We start from the raw sequence: 19,734 nt of genomic DNA, 5'->3' as shown, positions 1-19,734 counted from the left end.
ATTGTTTGTTTATTTGTTTGTTTTTCCTTAAGTTACCTGGTGATTAAAAAGCGTAAAGAAGTAAACTATGTACAATTTTGGTTTTGATAAATGAGAGCATTGTTTAATTATTTTGTGTTGTTAACGATTCAATGAGTGATTTTCTGGTAAAATGTAGGCGCCGCTTTTTTTGGTAATTGAATACAATACTCAAGGTAAATTATAGTTCTTTCCGTGGAGCATATTATCCAATGACCAAAGACTAACCAAATTATCTGCAAATATATTTTTCACGAATATGAGCCCATAACACCTATGAGACGTATTAGCTTATACGTTTGTTTTCCCACAGATCATGTGATGGCACCCTAGAGAACTGTTTCGTTCAAATTTGGCGCTATACGCGACACAGGGCCAAACTCCCATGGCGTAAATCACGTGGTCTGAAATGCAGAGAGGGGGCGGGGGATTGGGGAGTATTAAAACTTCCAGTGTATTGGTTTGAAAAGGATCGATTCGACTACTACTGCGACGTCGTTCGGGACAATTTATCAACGATCTTAGTACATCTCGCTTAAAACGATCTTTTAAGCGAGAACTAACATATGCAGTGTCGGGCTTGGCCAATCATGCCCTTTTAGAATATTATTTTGCAGTTAACAATTTGTATCCTTTCGGCTACACTAGGTCGGGGACCGCAGAGCAAAATTTGGAAGGGGGAGTCAGCAGGTATTCTTCGTCGTGAAATTTTGAAATAGCGACGACAGAGGGCCGAGGGTGAGTCAAAGATCACTCACTAACTCGATCGGTCAGAAGGGAATGCCTCTCAAACCTCATATTCTAAAATAAAAAGCATCAATTATTCTAGGCTCTCTCCTATTTATTATTTTATTTATTTTTACTTTAGGTCTACCTACCACATAAGGCTTGGCAGGTCAGAGCAGCCAGTTTTTGTGCGCTTTATAACAAAAAACAGCAAAAACACAAGAGTTTGTTTAGCAACCTTCGTGGCATTACAGGTGTAGTATGGAATCCTTAATGAAAGGGTTCCCAAGTTTCCACTGAAATAGTGGGTAGGGTGGGGAGGGAGGATGTGTGTAAATGGGAATGTTGTAGGCATAAACCTCTTCCTAAGTGAAATCTTCCATCCTGTGAAGTGTGGCACACATGACTGAAAGTGTTTAGGTAAAGATACTGGAATTTACTAGAGTGACTCATCAACAAATAAATCCTCTTTGCAAAATATCTTTGTACAGTAATTTGCCCCAAAAAATTAATGCTCACAATGTGTTTGAAGTCACCGGACTTTGTCGCACTCGAGCTGATGTTTTAAAACCCACGCTCGATCGGACGCGTGTAGCTTTGCAGATCACCGAAATGTAAACAAAAGCCTTAATGTAGAAGGTTTGGCGTTGCTATGTGGGGCAGTAAAAGAGTCAATCTTGTAGTTTCAAAATTTTCCCCAAAATCGGTTTCATAACAACTATAGTTTTTTAAACTTGATCGTTTCGAGCAGATAAATCAGTGTGCTTAGTGTTGTCAAGTTGAACTTGCATAACACCTGTCAAAAACCTACGCTTGATTAGAATTTTTCTTCAAACATGGTTAAAGTTTCATTATTGCAAACACTTCCTTCCAGTTATTTTTTTTAGTATATGATTTAATTACCGACCGAGGTCATTTTTAGGAAAAGACACAACTTTAAGCACACAAAGAGATACGACAAGTAAAGAACAATTCCATCATGCACAATATTGAGCTTAAGTGAACTAAAAAAAGCTACAACAAGGTTGCAAAACAACAAATTATCATAAAAAACATAAGGGCTCTTATACCTTCTGACAATGAGGAAATGAATGTCTTTACAAAAACAAACTACCTAAAGATCTTAGCCATGATTCACCATTTATGACATTTAGTTACTTTTAATAACTGGTCCTTGCGAGGGTCTTCATTCAAGCAACTTGAACTCAGCAAATCATTAGAAAATACAGAAAACTGCACACAAGGGTTTGCTTTGCTCGCTTCAGTCAAATCCAGCTCCAGCAATTGTTTACGGGCAAAGCCAATTGTTTTAAAGTCACTACCGGCAGTTGTCGTTCTCTACTTCACAGCGATTGAAAAGGACAAGTTATTTCTTATAAAGTACAGAAACTTTCACAGTGCACTAGAAAACAAAACTATGTAACTGAAAATGAAAAAACACTCTGACTATTATTACTTGAGCAACAAAAAAAAATGATCAAAGTAGACTTTTCTTCTCGAGTAAGTTTGCTGGCCTTCTATTTCCGAGAAAACTTTAAGCGCATTGTGCGTATATTACTTCAGTACTTGTTGTAGCCGGTAAGAGACCCAGAAGTCACTTAGTGAGCGGTCACTGTGAAATTAAGGTACTATAAATTTCGTTTGAGCACTTAGAGTGAACTGACATTTCCAATATTTAGAAATACGACGCAGAATTAATGCAGCGTGAATTCTGAACAAAGCACTTGACATGTAATTTTAAAATTCACAATATTTTTATCAATAACTATCAGTATAGATTTTAGCAAACACAACAATTTGTAGATTATAGCACCTTTGTGTGGTAATTTTTCACGTGAGTTTTAATTTTAAATCGGGTTTTAAATTTATGATTCCTATGTAACGGTGTCTCTCTGACGGATCATACTCTCGATCATACTCTTGATCCTCATCATCTCTCATCATTACCATTATATGCTTAAATTGTCTTGCCAATATACGCAGGTGGATTTACGTGAGTCTCTCAATTTAACTCAGGGAAATAAGAACAGTCATATTAACATATGACGATCAATTTAAAAATCAAGATCCTTGCCAGTGTTTTCACGGCGACGTAAATGGGGGGAGCACAAGAGAGCTTTCTGACCGCGATTGTGTTCCGTGCTCTTTACTTATTTCTCGCTAATCCAAAACCTTCTGCAAAAATAAGAAATTTCACAACCCTTCTCAAGTGAAGTCGTTCAAAGATTGTCATTTTCACTATGCCATCCCTGTCGGATTCTGCGCAAATCAGTGATTTCACGATTATGTCTTATGGCTTTATTAAAATCAATGTTAATTTTCACATTAATATGTATAGGTAATTGCATGATTAGTAGTGATATTTGGCATAAATGCCACAAGTGATATTTCAAAATTGTTATACGTAATTTCACGAGCCGTTAGGCGAGTGAAATTTGAGACAATTTTGAAATATCACGAATGGTATTTATGCCAAATATCACGAACAAATCATGCTATTATTTGTTTATACTACTACCCACAAAAGGTTTGTAATTTTCACATGTAGGTATTTCAAATTAAGCTGAAACACCACTGCGCTAAGGCAATCAGATTTCAGAAATTTCTCATGTAGCAGTATAATTGCAGTAATTACTATATAGCTACTTAATTCTGTGGTATACAGAAACTGACTATATGTAGGTTAAAGGGACGAGAAAACAATTAAAAGCGAATAAAAAAAGGAAGGAAAACCGGAATCGTTTGAATTTGTGGATTGTCATCCCTGCTTTTTGCTTTGCTCTTCCATTAAACCTCTTCCTTAATGAAATCTTCCATGCGGTGAAGTGTGGCACACGTGACTGAAAGTGTTTAGGTAAAGATACTGGAATTTTACTACAGTGACTCATCAACAAATACTTCCTTTTCACAAAACTCGAATGAATTTCTAAGACTTCCTGTTCTCGAGTATAGTAGACTCTAACTTTCTGTTTACTGACGTACGTGTCGACATTAATGAATAAAACGGGGTGTTATCATTTAAGGTCACCAATTGTTCACAGTGTGGCCAAACAAATCCTGCTCAATGATTTTAATACTGAAAGTCTACTGCGTTATGAAATTCTTTACAAAAAATAGAGAAATTGTCATTCACATGATAAATAGAGTGTTTTCACATGACGTCACGGCGGCCATATTGATTTCCCAAAACAATGAAACGGCGGCCATGTTGGTGTTCCAAACCAATCCTCAGGGAGTTGAACTCTTTAACTTATGCAAACGCTCTCTTTTGTTCCAATAAATTTGCAGAGATGCTGGCCACGTGAGTGAAAACGCTCTATAGATAAACACGTCAGATGTCATCAAGAAACATTCAATGACATAACGTAACACGACAAAATAATACTAAAACGTTTGTGTTCCTGAGATTAGTTTTTGGACGGCAATAATAAGAACCTCAACGTAAAGAAAACATTTTAGCTTTCTTTCCACTGAAGGATGAATTTAACAAGTCTACTGAGGAGGACGGCTTTCATTATTTTTCTGCTTTTGTCAACATGTTTTATTCCATCTTCCGTAGCACAACTTGATGTTACAAAATTTAGTAAGACGCTCTCTACACTAGCAAGGGACGGTCTCGGAACAGTCACATTACAAGTAAGTCATCTTCCAAATACTTTGCTTCTTCAATTCATTTTACTGAGTCATTTCCCAGATCGCTGCAAGTTCACTTGCATTTTACAGTCGAAGCCCTGCTTCATACGGACGCAGTCATTGTTACGGACAGCTTTCTTTGTCCCAGGGAAAAGCACTTGCAGTTTTCTAAATTCAACTCCCTTGAGGTCCTGTTTACATGGGGGTGGAGGACCCCAGGTAGGTGGGGTTACCCACCTGTCCAGTCTCTCATTTTAATTTCATCGCGTTTACATGATAGGTGGGGTGACCTGCCACATGTTACCTCACCCATCTGGGGTCCCCCACCTCCATGTAAACGCCCGTCAATTTATGTGGAGAACGGACACTTGTTTCTTAGTACACCTGTCAACTATGTGCAAAACCTTTCCGTTTTCAAAATGAGAATGATAAATATATAATAACCTTAAAAGCCTTCAGTTGACAGCATGTTGATGTTCCCAGCGCTACACTGCACCGAATAAGTAGCATAGAAGTCATTTCAGAACTGTTTCAGACCATGTTGGTATGGTAAGTAATGTATAAAGGAGCGCTTGTGAGCGTTCTATGGACATAGTCCGCGGAATGACGGCTTTGTAAAGGTCAGAGATGTTTATAAATCTGACGATGCTGATGTTCTCTTTTGCTGTATTTATAAGAGAAAAGGTGTACTTGTTTTTAAAATAACATGATCCGTTTTCGGAAACCACGTTTACTTACGGACACTTAAGAACTATCATCCTCTCAAAGTCTGTTGTAACGGGGTTTTGCTGACCCTACATTAATTTAGCAAGAAACAGTTAAAAATTTAAAGACTAATTAACACCTCGATTTCTACAAGGTGATACTAAGTTTTATTTGCAAAGACTTTTTTCGATGCCATTCTGTTTCTGCCCTTGCATGGCAGCGCCCGCAACTTAAAGAATGAATCGGCACCTGGGAAAGGAGTTTATTTGCCTGCAAATAAAAATGTTTATGTCACCTAGTCACGATATGATTAATGTTTGTTTAGTAAGAGGGGCAGTCTTTGCCTATGTGACTGGGAGGGAAGGGATGTGAGCAGGGTCCAAATTTGATACAAGATAGTCAAGTATTGATCACAAGGTTATCAAGAGATCAATCGGAAATTTACTAGCCGGGAAATCACTAGCTGGGAAATTACTTGCCGGAAAATTACTAGCTGTAAAACTACTAGTCACGAGCTCGTACGGAAAAGTACTTAGCCTCGACTTGTTGTTGTTCCTTATTTCTTTTGTATTTGCGTATTTTTGTATTTGTATTTGCTTAAAAGCGCTCTTGCAAACATAGCTCTACTGATGACCCCAGAATTTAGCCAATGGTTCTCTTTAGAGCAAGGAGACTTAGAAGAGTACCACCAAGGTTGCGAGCAGGTTCACTTGTGCAAATTCGGGGAAAATTTTCCAGCTGGATGGCGAAGCGAATTTAGGATATTCATTTTTTCCTAGTCCCGCCGCTAATTTACATACCCGACTACAGCAAGTTCAGAAACCGCGGATCTGAAGGTCTTGACCTAAACGTGTTCAACGTCGTATCGAAAAGGTAATGTTTCACGGGAACAATTTTTAGCTCAAAATGGCATTTATTTGCAAGTTAAAGGAGATGTTACACTTGACGGCTCACAACGAAAATTTTTAGAGCAACAAAATTCGGGAAAATTTCTTAGCGTAACTGTTTCGTTGGAAACAAACAACATGTTATTACACGGGACGCTTTTAAACACAACAAAGGAAGCAAAAAGGGTTCTCAAAAGACGCTGTGCGGAAGATTGACGTCATGTATGTTACACGAAACGACCTCGAGCGGAATTCGTGATTTGGCGTTTTTGAATGCAGAAAATCGTCTTAAGACCTTGTTTACAGTCTTAAAATAGTAGGCTTAGTAATACCAGTAACCGATTGTTAAAGTCGCGACGTTTCCTTTATCTAAAGAAAGGGATTGCCTTGAATCAATGGAAAAGCCCATTGTGTCGAAGGCTTGCGTTGATGTTCGCGAACTTTGTTAAGTTTATTATCTCCCATTTAGCAGCAAGCAGTAAGAACTAGCCCAGTACGAAGGAAAAACTGATAATGAAGAAGTGGAAATAAGAATATGGGATTTCTCATAAAACTGATCATTAAGTAAATCGGGTAAAATTTCCACGAGTAAAACGGCAAAATCTTCCTCACCATAAATATTGCGCTCAGCAACAACTAACTATAACTAGGAACCTTCAAAGCGAAAACAGAAAGAGAGAAAACAGTTAAAAATCTTAAATTTCAAGACCTTGCTAGTGAAATATGGCTTTAGAGAGCATCGCGCAGAATGCCTATTGTTCTCGGGGCATTTACTTCCACTTCAAAAAAAGTTCGTAGATTTGTCATATTACGCGCAATCACACAGAGACTCTATGAAAGTGCTTCAACCATTGGTTGCCAAGAATGCACGACGATGCTCACTAATATGATGTAGGTGGCAAACTAAACAATGAAAATCGCGAACGTGCGCATATTTCACAGTGAACGCTCAAATACAGAGACTTTGCTTTATTTTGAGGGAATGTTATTTGTTCAAACGTTAAACCATCATCTTTCTGCGTGAACCCCTTTCAGTGCCTCGTACAGCTGTTCTGCTTGTTCCACTTGGGCACCTTGAAGTGGCCAGTGATCAAGTTTATCACTCGTTGTAGAGAACCTAAAAACTTAAAGAGTCATTTAAAGGAATTAGGAATTCCAAATAATGTTAGTACTTTGTGAAAGTCTGCTCTCCTTGGCCGGAATAGCCACCATCTTGAGAAAGGTCCTTGAAGTCTAAGTTTTGGGGGCTGGACCAGACTAAAACTTTAACGTTTTTTGTTCCCAGAACGATGAACACCTGTGTAAATTAGAGATAATAATAATTATTATTATTATATAATAATAAATACATAAACCCTATCTCTTATATTTAAAATGTTCCTCGTTGTGTGAGTATGTATTACGACTAAGCAATATCCAGTTACAGCCTGAGAGACTTACTTAGCAGACTTACTACTATCACACAAATGGACAGTATATGTCTGGCGTTTGCCCCTAACCTTGAAGGGGGAGGGGGGAATTGTTTTTCAATGTTTTAGTAACTAAAGGATGAAGAAGTAAAGTTTGTAAATAAAGGACGTCACTTAGTAACAGGTTTGCTTACGTTTCACTAACGTTGTGTCGCAGAGTTGGAGTGCCTTTTCGCGATTTATTGACAAATTCATTGAGAAAATAATTTATCTTGCTGCCTACCAATAAATGCCGACAAGCTACTTTTATATATATATAACTGTTTCATGAGTCGCGAAAATGCCGGGCCTCGAGAACTGTTGCAAAACGGGACGCCATATTGACACCCGTTTCACAAAATTCCCAGTACTGATTTGGAAAATACTAATAAAATTACCACTATGGTTTTAATGCAGTGGCTTTATGAGTTGTGTACTTTATTTTCAATTTCGTTTCCCTTTATAGAATGACCTTTGCTATATCAGCCCTCATTTCTTAAACTGTTTACTATAATAGTCATGCTTCAGCAAAATTAAGCCCCTTTAGTGTATCCCCTGTCTTCCCTTGTCTTTCCTTTATTAATATGCATAAGTGTCTTCCTCCATACTAATGAGGGTCTTCCCGCATACTTATTTGGTATAGGTTTACTAATATGCGTCTCCCTTATTCAATAGAAACAATAGACATGCCCAAACTTGCCCGTTAAGTAACTTGAGCCCGGTTTTCCGACCGTCTATTAAAAGGAAATAGGAATAAGAGAAGCGATCACCTAGTAACGCGAGAAACGGTTTCCTATATCTTATTTAGCGCTAAAACTCAGATATATAAACAAAACACATGCGCAAAGTAGAACTGAAAACTCTCTATTTCAATTTTGTCTGACGTTTTCTCCTATCTATCTCGAGGAAATGAAAAACCATTACAGTCTCAGCGTTTCATGCACCGTTAGTCAGTTAATTATGCGAGTTCCCAAGCCCAAAGTTGCATACAAATTTAGCTCTACAGGAAAGACCCAAGGGAGCACCTTGACGTATTATTACCCCCGCAGGGATTTCGCAAATCCCGAGGAGGCACTCTAGTAACTCGCGCGTATATTAAGGGAAGTGCCTACTGTTGAAATATACAGTCAAGGGATGGCGCAGTGGTGAGAGTGCTCTCCTCCCACCAATGTGGCCCGGGTTCAAATCCCGGCGTCGACGCCATACGTGGGTTGAGGTTATTGTTGGTTCTTTCCTTTGCTCCGAGAGGTATTTCTCCGGGTACTCCGGTTTTCCCCTCTCCTCAAAACCCAGCGTCCAAGTTCCAATTCGACCAGGAATCAGGTACACGAAGAACCACTTTGTGGATGTGCTATCTCCAGATCATTATTTATTTATTTATTTATTTATTTATTTTATTCATACAGTCAATATAGAAAAAATATCGATTTGCTTGAATAAAGGCCGCGAGGAATCGGTAGGTAAGGATCACGTTTCTATTGTTTGCGCCCGCAAGTACAAAATGGTTAGGATGACGTAAAGACAGAACATCCCAAAGGGACCGTTTAGGTAGATTTTGTGACATTTATTGTGCAGTCATACTTCGACACTCTTTTGCGTTACGTGTTATCAGTGACATTCTGTGGAGCAGTTGTCTCAGTGAAAGTTATGGACCAAGATTTTAACGACACTCGTTAAGCGCAGAAGAAGTTATAAGGTGCGTATAACTGTGTATATATAAACACTTGTGAGAGTGCTAGACACGAGTTCACAAATCTTTCATTGGAAACCTTGCCAGACACTCTTTCCCTCTCTTTGACCGGAATAAGACTCAGCCCCGAACAAGCAAGACGAGTGAACAACGGCTAGCTTCTCACTAGCAGAACGACGGACAATTACAGAAATTCGCCGACAATTAAATTCTGTGCTGACTTATTCCCTGCTCACAGATGTCCTTCCGCTGTAAAGTTTAAAATAAGACTAGAATGCGCGAGTGTGAATTGATCAAACGTCCTTTTAATTTCTAAGGCTTCCTTTCCGGCAAACAAAATGAACTGAATGTAAAAAGTGAAATAGAAATAGCAAAATATTCAAAATCTAATTAAATCTTTTCTTATGGTTTAGAATAAACTCTTGTCGAAACTGAGAATGTTTTGATCAAAGCTGTGTAAATCGGCCTGAAACTGTGCATGGTGGAACCTTGCGTTTCCTGTATTTATCGCACCTATTGTATGGAATATGTGTGAAAATCTTCCTTATGAATCGGTTTATTTCGAAGAGCTACACAACGAGTAAGAATGCTATTGACCGAGCGGGGGCAGCTGTAGTGTCAACTATTACTTGTTATATAAGCACAAAACAATAAAAAAAACTTAACAAGGATCAATTAAAACACCCGACTAATAATTGCTAGCAATAAAACCACAAGAGAGATACCGTTTTAAAAACTTTATTAAAAACAATGACAAAAACAGTCAAATACACAGCGATTTGTAAGGAATGGAAATTAATTAATCTTCATCTTCGTCCTCCTCTTTAGAAGGGGAATAGGAATTGGTTTCCAACGTCTTCACGTTTTTGTGTGTAACTGCTCCACAATCGTGACACCGACGAAAGCCCTCTTTCATGTAATTTCTCCCCTCGGGAATCTGGTGATCGCATATGGGACAAATCTTGTAGTAATCGTGCCAAAAGTATTTAGGACATTTCATGATCAATGTCCAGTACACATCAGAGTTCTCGCAATGTTCACAGGTCGAACGTTTAGAGTGAAAGGTGGTGGACGTTTCAGGGCTACTACTTTCTGTTTCCTGACTGTCGTTTTCAGTGTCGTTGTCGCTCTCTTGGGTGCCTTCAGTTTCAACGCCATTCTCAGAAGCCACTTCCTCTTCCTCCTCCTGATTTTCAATATCCGATGAACTTTCCTCATTATTACTCTCGGTATCGGAAGTATTTTCGACATTTTGGTAGCCTTGTTCCTTTTCTGTTAAATCACTTAACAACTTTTTGTTCTTGATTAAACCTTTATCAGTTCCTAACTCTGCAAGTCCATCTAGAAACTTATTCAGCGCACGAGTCTTGGTAACATCATTGTTATGAGGGAGTAACACATACTCAACTAACTCAGCGATGTTTATGACGGGAATAGTGCCTTTATTTCGTTGTAATTGTCCGCTGGGAGTCCAGAAAAGAATATCTTTGGCCTCGGCCATACTATGCAGCAAATCAGAAGCACGCTTTTCCGACACTGCGCGAGAAAGATTACTCTAAACATCTTTTATTCTTGGTTCTTCTTTTATATTCTCGGTTCTTCATCCTCGCTTTCATCACCAGAACTTTCGCTTTCTTCATGTTCACTCTCGTGTTCTTCTTCAACCAAATCTATCTTTCTCTTCAGTTTTGATGAGTATCCGTGAAAGACTTAGCTTCGAATGATCAACCTAGTGATGCGTCACCTCTTTTATAGCATTAGAAATCCTAAGCTTGAAACAACAGGGGCTAATACATCTTCAATAAAACCACTACCCTCTTGTACAAGGACTCGCTTCTTTGTTTTGTAAGGGACATTTGGAATGGCCAGGTTAAGTAAGGCATCCTTATATGGCAGCAATGTCCGCTTATTTTCTTCGGAGATAGGAATGTGTCCCAAGAGTATACAGCTATTTCTAGAAAGGTTGTCGGAAAAACTGTGCGCGCGACAATCCCGAAAGGTAATATGGGATATGCTCAATACATTGTTCCTGATACTGTAGCTGTCGAACCTACTTTTATTGCTTTCCTTTAGCACTCGCAAACATACGTCCATGGCCTCTCTTGCCATTGTTTGAAATTTCTTTGAAAAACAGTGAACTAAAAACCACCCACAATACCTTTCGGGATTGTCGCGTGCACTTTTTCCGACAACCTTTCTCGAAATAGCTGTATTGTATAAGACTTGAACTAGTGCATGTAGTTGTTGTGGAGTAGCTGTCTTTAAAAGAAACTGGCGCTGATAAGCAAGGCAATCAGCTAACAGTTAAAGAAAACCACGATTGTTGTTCACTACACGAGACATTGCTACAAAATAAACTAAGAATGGCAGTTGGTGGTCTCTTATAGAATCTCGTGGATGGAAAACAGTGGGAATGAGGTGGTTGTGGTGGTGGAGGGAAAACAATAGAAATGTGGTGGTGGTGGAGGAAAAACAATAGAAATGTGGTGGTGGTGGTGGAGCAGGAAAACAATAGAAAATGTGGTGACGGTGGTGGTGGTGGTGGTGGAGGGAAAACAATAGAAATGTGGTGGCGGTGGGAAATCAGTAGAAATGTGGCGGTGGTGGTATATAGTTTCACTATTTACGAAGCAGTGTTGAAAAACAAGTTGAGTGTAGGGTCGATGTGGGATTGATGTAGGGTCGAATTAAGGTCGATGTGGTCGTGGATGGAAAATGAGAAGGAGGAGGGAAAATAATAAAATTGTGGAGGAGGGAAACGTAGTAAAAAAAGATAGCTAGCTTTCTTTGACTATTTTAATAGAATCGTTAATCTAATCTTTTTGCAATTATTTTTAATATAGGGCCGTAAAGTTGATTTCTTGTGTCTGATTTTATTGTTGCAATTATTAGTCGCATGTTTAATCAATTGATCCTTGTTAAGTTATTAATTGTTTTATAATAATACGTCAAGTTTCTCCCTTGGGGCTTTTACTGCAGGGCTAATTTGTTTTTAACGGTGGGCTTGCGAACTCGCATAATTACCTGACTAACGGCGCGTGAAACGTTGAGACTTTAATAGTTTTTCATTTCCTCGAGATAGAAAGGACAAAACGGTTCTGTATTAGTCATACAGAATTGAAATAGAGAGTTATCAGCTCCATTTTGTGAGTGTGTTTTGTTTATATAACCGAGTTTTAGCGCTAAATAAGAAGAAGGCATAACCTAGATTGAAATAAAGACTTTTCAGCTTCACTTACTCCTTTTTTTCTTTTAATAGACGGTCAGAAAACCGGGCTCAAGTTACTTAACAGGCAAGCCGAGGCAAGCCTATTGTGCCTATTGTAGCATTCGCTCATTAGTAAACCTGTACCGAATTAGTATGCGGGAAGGCATGTGAATATAAATTATTTACCTATACCTATACCTATACCTATACCGAATTAGTATGAAGGAAGGTATGTGAATATTAATGGCTTACCTATACCTATACGTATACCTATACACCAACGAGGCTTATCTTTGACTCTCTATGACTACTTACTATAATCACGGTATTGTATTTTAAATTTCCAGGACGCGTTTGACAGTTTGCAGTTCATTGAGAGACCTGTGAATGGTAGTACAGCTATTCCTATCTTGGCTGCAAGCATTGCCAACAAGTTTAAAGAGCGGTTCAAGGTTGTACGAGAACTTAAATTGGCCGTGGAAAGTTCTTGGCCTGCATCACCTGAACGAACACCAACAGAATGCTGCCAGGTTAAAAATTCTGGTCAATCAGAATACGATTCAAGATTTCGTTCAAAAGTCGACCTTTCACGAATATGCGTGAAGGTATCTAAAAATGCTCCAGCTTCTCCCACCCATGTTGCGGATTCTGTGGTGGAGAAAATGAAGAAAATTTCTCAAGATTACCCCGTTCTGAAATGGCAGTACTTTGCCTCTGAACAAGGTGTGTTGTCGAACTTTCCAGCGTGGGAAGATACCGCAGATTGTGGGTCTTATGATCCTCGATTCAGACCTTTTTACGTGGAAACAGCCACGCCTGAACCAAAAGATGTTGTTCTAGTTATTGATCACAGTGGTTCGATGAGTGGTTCACGCATGATAGTCGCAAAGGAAGCTGCAAAAACTGTTCTGAGAACGATGAATCCAAGGGACAGGGTAAGTATTTTCCAACGTTCCGACCGTACGTGCGCAGATGTAGGATAAAATACCAGGTTAACTTAACGTAACGCATTTGCAAGAACAGCAGGATCATCAAAACATATTTTGAAGGCCATATTAACTGGGAAATAGTGTAAGGTGTTATTTTTCTCTGCCAAATGCCTCGAAAATGTTCGCATTAATTTCAATAAGGTATGGTTCTACTATGACTGTAAGCTTAGCGTCAATGTATGAGTCCGTGTGTATGCCTGGTGTGACAGTATTCCACAGCTGATTTTGTTTTAAGTTTGTAATGTCCTACTAGAGCGACTACATTTAGAACTCAGTATTAAATTTAAGTTATGCGTTCAGTTGATATGTAACCCACTGTGTAGCAAATTTTCGGAACGATAAGAATTTAATATTTTCTCGGTAAATTCCCCTTTATTTACACACCTTAGAGTTTCTTCGAAAGACGCAATAGTAGAATACAGTGGATATTACATTCAGTGGACCCTATTTTGGCGGACAGAATATACTTGTTTGTGTTTGCTTAATCGGAAACAGGGAAAATATATGAAGGGGGAAACAGTAAAAATATGGAGGGGGCAGACGCGTGAAGAGGTCGATTACCATGGTAATGCTTTGACGCAAAATATGCTTACGATGAATTTACCTTTTGCGTCACAAGTTGTGTAAAGATCTAACAGTCGAGAGTCACAAGTATGTTGTACATGTAGGTTTTATTTACACAACACAATTTGTGTCGTAGGGTTCCGATAATAAGAACGTCGTCGCATGTAACAAAGTTTTACCGTGTAATGGGCCTAAAAGAAACTCTACTTTTTTCCCCCACGATGCTAGTTCCTATGGAAAAAAATGTTTGAATGTCATTGCCCCCTACTGCCCCACCCTCCCCCCCCCTCCCACCCCAAAAAAAGATAGATCAGCTAAGTTGGCCTAGCCTTGTAAATTGCCACTCTCAAGTGGCGGGTTAATGCCACAACATAATGCAACGATGTGCTAAGTCATTTTTTCTACCAACATATAGGAAAGGCGGTGCTAATATGTTTGCTTGGTCTCTTATTAGATTGGAATTGTGAAGTTCAATGGACAAGCCTCCACCCCAGTTGAATATGATGGCGATGGAAGGGGCTGCCATAGCCAGCGTTTAGCTGATGCTACGCCTATCAACATCAAATACTTGGAAGAATACGTAGAAAGTATCTATGCTAACGGTAAGGCTTAAAGCATTTGGAAGCAATTGAAGATAAGTTTTATTTAGAAAAACAATTCTGCCTCCCGGTTACGTGGCTGTGGTGCCTTTGATTCGTTCAGTTTTTAATTTGAAAAGTTTGGTATACGAAAATGACACTTTTTCTGACAAAAATGGAATATACAATCGGAAGGAGTTGGACTTCGGAGCGAAAATCCTAGCCTGCGAAAACAGCCGTTTCTCCTCGCTCTTCGCCGCTGTGGACGTTTCGCACGGAGGAACGTCTGCGACTCAGCGACAGAAATTCCATACTGATGACGTAAATTAATGTTTACACAATGTATCCGGTAGTCATGAGGTTCCACATCCAAATTGTTTAGTTTTACGTTTCTCCTGGTCAATTTCACCAAAGTGTTGTGTTCATCTGCGAACGAGCTCATCAGTGTGGAATTTTCAACGCGAAAACGCGAAACGTCCTCAGCGGCGAAGAGCGAGGAGAAACGGCTGTTTTCGCGGGCTACGAAAATCCCCACGTAAAACTTTCCTGAATACCACTCCCGTCCTCCGGGACGACAAGTACAGGAAAAACTTGTCAATAGGATTGAATTGTTTTCCGTTTGACGCTATAAGTCTCGCTACTAATTTTTTTTCTGTTCATAGGAGGCACTGATTATAGTAAAGCATTCATTAAAGCCTTCGATCTGTTCAATGGCACATCTGGCATAAGCGGTTCTTCCAGGAAGAAGGTTATCATCTTTCTAACGGATGGCAGACCAAATGATAATGAACAAAAAATATTGCAAACAATAAAAACAAAGAATGCTGAGCTGAATAATGAGGTGGTGATCATGACTTATGGAATGCTGGCAAACTTGCTCATTCTGCGTTACATTGCTGAACAGGAAGGCCTTGGTGTCACAAAGCCATCTGATGTCACTGTAAGATAAACCTAATCATTTCAGTCCGCTTTTAGTTTTTAGTTATCGATTCTTAATCTTGGCAACAGTTCCCGACTAGTCATTTCAGGTACTTAAAGTATAGAAGTTTTTTACAGGAGCAACTTAAATAAATGGTAGATTTCTGAACGCTAAATAAAACCATGGATGTTGAGATATATAAACTTTATTACTGCATTCACAGCCCAGGGGGATGGGGTGCACTCAAGGGAAGTTTGGGTAAAGGGGTCCTGCCAAGGCCTTTAAAACCTGAAATGTTCATTTCACTACACTCCATTAAGTTTCGTATACAGGATAAAGCGATTTTTTAAAGTGCGATCACAGAGATAAGTCTTTTTGGAAAAAAAGTTGCCTTCGAGCAAACTCTCTCTCAGTGTTTTATATTGGATCTGATTGTCCCCCAGGGAAAGCCCAGAAATCGCTAATACCGTTTGCTGACAGACACCGTAGAAACAGCGATTCAGTTGTTAAGTTTTCAATTACTTATCCCTTGAAGAAGAATAGGAGAGATGCTGAAGTAATATTTGCTTAATATTTGCTTTCTTTGTAGTCTGGTATCCATATAATGGCAAAAAAGTATGAGCCTCTAGCTAGGTTGCAATCAACTTTTGAGATACATGTAATGGTATATACCTTTTCCACTGCAACAACTGATGTTATTTTTCTTTAAGGCTGGAAAATTTACATATGTGTCAAACACAAACACCTTGCGGAATGACATGGCAACCTATTACGACTTTTTCTCGTCAAAAACAATTCGCAATGAACCAATCATATCCATTCCTTACGTTGACGCTTTTGGCACAGGTAAGAAACGCTATGATGTAGTTTACAGGTTTACAACTTCGAACTTCTTACATACCACAGGACACTCTTAAGCTAGCTCGCGTAACTGACAATTGTTGGACAATTAAAGCTGTAAATTGGGCTAAAACGTCATAGTAGAGCTCTTGCGCCCTCAAAGTGCGGGAAACAAAGCACCATGAATGACAAAATTTAGTTATCTGTGCATCAAAGACAGGGGCGGATCCAGGTTTTTTTTTAGGAGGGGGTGCACTCGTGTCTTGCTCTACTTCAACACCAATAAACCACATAGTTTTTTTTTGCATAATGCCAGTTGTATTAGAAAACCGCAGGTCATCTCAAGGGGGAGGGGGGGGGGTACGCACATGATCCCCCTAGATCCGCCCCTGAAAGAAATATTTGGTTGTGACAAATTCGTCCGTCCATACGTCCGCCATTCATATTAGCGCATGTAAGTGTATGTGAAATGTCACACTTACTACCTTACTAACTCATTTAGTTGACGTGTTTTTTAAAGTTTTCCGCAGACCAGTTATTGGATTTCAAATGATCACAGGCTCAGGTCGATTTTTTCAGAAGGAATTCAGTTTCGTCTTTTTAGGGCGAAAGTTCAGAAAAAAATTTCCTCAACGATCCCACCAGAGTCTCGCTTCGCCTTCCCTGAATCTACAATATATATTTAGATGTCAACATATATGCACACTCGCTATTATTCTCATATTCCCTACTTTTATGGTGTCTCATTGGTTTTCCTATTCCTATAGGTCTGTTAACTTCGATAACACTGCCATGTTATCATCAAGGAAAATTCATCGGTGTTGTTGGGACAGATCTCAGCATGGCAGATCTTCTGTCTGAAGTTACATATTTTCAAAGAGGCCAGCGAAGTTATGCCTGGATGGCGGATAGTTCTGGAAGGACCATGATGCACCCTCTTCTCCCAGCCCCTTCAGACGCCTACGGTGACCCAATTTTTATGGACATTACAGCTTTGGAACCAGAACCTGGATTTAATGAGATTTTCAACTCCATCAAAGTGTGAGTGCTTTGGAGCATTTAGTGCCGAAAAACACTATTCATCCTTAGGGATACGAGAAGAATCCATTTACTTTTATATCCATTACGCTTTTTATTATGTTTTTTTTTTCGGCTTTGATAGCGGTAGATCCGGGATGAAATCATTTACGTCAAAGCGGTTTCTTGCTCGTGGTGGAAAAATCAAGGAGGGAGTTTCAGTTTTAGATATACCATCTACGTACTTCTGGAGAACAGTTGAAAAAACCAAATTCACCGTTGGAATTGTGGTGGCAGATGGCGATAAGGATGAAACACTCTCAACTCAAAGTATTCCTTCAGGTAAGTACATTACCATATTATCAACATACAATTAAAAGTTCTAAATATAACTGAAGATTGAACTTTCGTGTTCATCGATAAAAAGACGAATTTGTAGAATCGGAAAATTGAATATAGATCTTAACGACAAAGAACGCAATCGGCCATGAGTTGCTTTAGATTTCTTAATAAGTAGAGTATTAAACCGTCTTTAAGGAGTAGGTAAATACGTTTTAAATGGAAGAGACGGGGAAGGAGATGGCGGAAGAAAGGGAGGAAACCTTACCTTCGCTCTCTCTTCTCTTCCCCTTGCCTTTCCCCATTCTGTACGGAAATGCATTCTTCTGAACAAGTTCTCCTCAAATGAACTTCACGTAAGTCTGACAGTCTCCATCATCATCATAATTTAATTATCATTATCGTCGCTATTATTGTCGTCATCATATCTTATCGCGGTGAACATTCTTGGTTGCGGTAGACGAGAGGAGATCGCAAGCCTAATTTAGCGTGGTGTTTCTGTGCTAAATAAACCTTTCCCGCGTTCCTGTTAACAAAGGCACCAAATCAGGGTATGTGATTCGTATGAAATTGTCCACCATAGCCCAGACCTCATTTCTTCATGTTGTCGAGGTTTGTTCGTTACTTCTCTTTCACACCAATTTAACTGTTCACAAAAGAGGCACAGAAAAAAGTCAGCAAAGGGCTCGCATTTTTTCAGTCTTAATAGTACTTCAAGAAATTTTGTCATAAGAATCACAAGTGCTTGTTACGCTAGTTTTAACATAAACTCTTTAATTATTGTAATTTGCCTGTTCTTCCTAATTTTCAAACAGATTTCAAATTTCTCTATCATCGTTTGGATTTAGTAAGGCCGGATGAACCCTGCGCTCACTTTTCTAGATATGCAGCTATAGGTAAGTTAAACGAAATAATGAATAAACAAAAACTTGATTGCTGATAAACTAGTACGAAGTTAAAAATTCCTGAAATGCATTTTTCTAAGGAACCTTTTATGAATTTGGCGATAACGGTGTTATTCTTTTTTGGGAAAATTTTGAAGCGATTGACTACGCGAGACAAAAGACGCCTAGCTAACGACTAGTGGGGAGCGTTTACGTAGGAATATTCGAACTTTTTCATAGTTCTTGTGTTTCTGTAAATACTACTGACACAAACTTAATCCATGTGATAGCCTAGCGCTAAACATTCTTAAAAGCTAGGATACCATGATCTGTGCGACAGCAATCGACCAAAAGATGAGGCAGCAAGCTTATCCCGCCTCCATCCAGTCCAGCGTTAAGCGATCGAACTTTTCCTCCCGTAATGCTAAGGTGCCCACACATTTCTATAACTAGTGATAGTTGACACTACAGCTGCCCCAGTTCTGTATATTGTTGGTCAATAGTATTCTTGCTCGTTGTGTAGCTCTTTGAAATATACCGATTCACAATGAACATTTTTACACATATTCCATACAATAGGTGAGATAAATACAGGAAACGCAAGGTTCCATGCACAGTTTCAGCTCGATTTGCACAGCTTTGATCAAAACATTCTCAGTTTCGACAAGAGTTTATTCTAAACCATAAGAAAAGATTTAATTAGAAGCTGAATATTTCGCTATTTCTCTTTCACTTTTTACATTCAGTTCATTTTATTTGCTCGCGCATTCTAGTCTTATTTTAAACTTTATAACGGAAGGACGTCTGCAAGCAGGGAATAAGTCAGCACAGAATTTGATTGTCGGCGAATTTCTGTAATCGTCCATCGTTCTGCTAGTGATAAGCTAGCCGTTGTTCACTCGTCTTGCTTGTTTGTGGCTGAGTCTTATTCCGGTCAATTGAGAGAAAGAGTGTCTGGCAAGGTTCCAACCAAAGATTTGTGAACTCGTGTCTGGCAAATTCTCCGAGTATTTATATATACACAGTTGAACACACCTTATAACCTCATCTGCGCTTAACGTCTTTTGGTCCATAACTTTCAAAACAACTGCTCTACGTACAGAATGTCTCTGCGTAACGCAAAAGATTATCAAGGTATGATTGCATAATAAATGTCATAAAAGCTACCTGAGCGGTCCCTTCGGTTTTTTTTCTGCCTTTACGTCATCCTTACTATTTCGTACTTGCGGGCGCAAACAATAGAAACGTCATCATTACCTACCGATTCCTCGCGGCCCCTGTTCAAGTAA

General features: G+C 39.1%; 1 protein-coding gene across 1 annotated transcript; it reads left to right on the top strand.

The window, feature by feature from the left end:
* The first annotated feature begins 4,041 nt into the window (after positions 1–4,041).
* On the top strand, positions 4,042–18,612 carry LOC140922246 (VWFA and cache domain-containing protein 1-like). The gene is made up of 8 exons (XM_073372237.1): positions 4,042–4,380; positions 12,663–13,250; positions 14,323–14,470; positions 15,109–15,386; positions 16,076–16,211; positions 16,973–17,246; positions 17,368–17,564; positions 18,377–18,612. The coding sequence occupies exons 1-8, from the start codon at positions 4,222–4,224 to the stop codon at positions 18,499–18,501; spliced, it is 1,905 nt and encodes a 634-aa protein (XP_073228338.1). The 5' UTR covers positions 4,042–4,221; the 3' UTR covers positions 18,502–18,612.
* The last annotated feature ends 1,122 nt before the right edge of the window (positions 18,613–19,734 follow it).

Source organism: Porites lutea, chromosome 13 (genome assembly GCF_958299795.1).
Source record: "Porites lutea chromosome 13, jaPorLute2.1, whole genome shotgun sequence".
Taxonomy (NCBI): domain Eukaryota; kingdom Metazoa; phylum Cnidaria; class Anthozoa; order Scleractinia; family Poritidae; genus Porites; species Porites lutea.
Note: the sequence above shows the minus strand (reverse complement) of the source record. Positions and strands in the feature narration are given on the sequence as shown.

Excerpts from the sequence above, each read along its gene's own strand:
- LOC140922246 (XM_073372237.1), top strand. The coding sequence starts at position 4,222 with ATGAATTTAACAAGTCTACTGAGGAGGACGGCTTTCATTATTTTTCTG. Across the intron at positions 15,387-16,075 it reads CAAAGCCATCTGATGTCACT|GCTGGAAAATTTACATATGT; the intron begins GTAAGATAAACC and ends TTTTTCTTTAAG. Across the intron at positions 17,565-18,376 it reads AACTCAAAGTATTCCTTCAG|ATTTCAAATTTCTCTATCAT; the intron begins GTAAGTACATTA and ends ATTTTCAAACAG.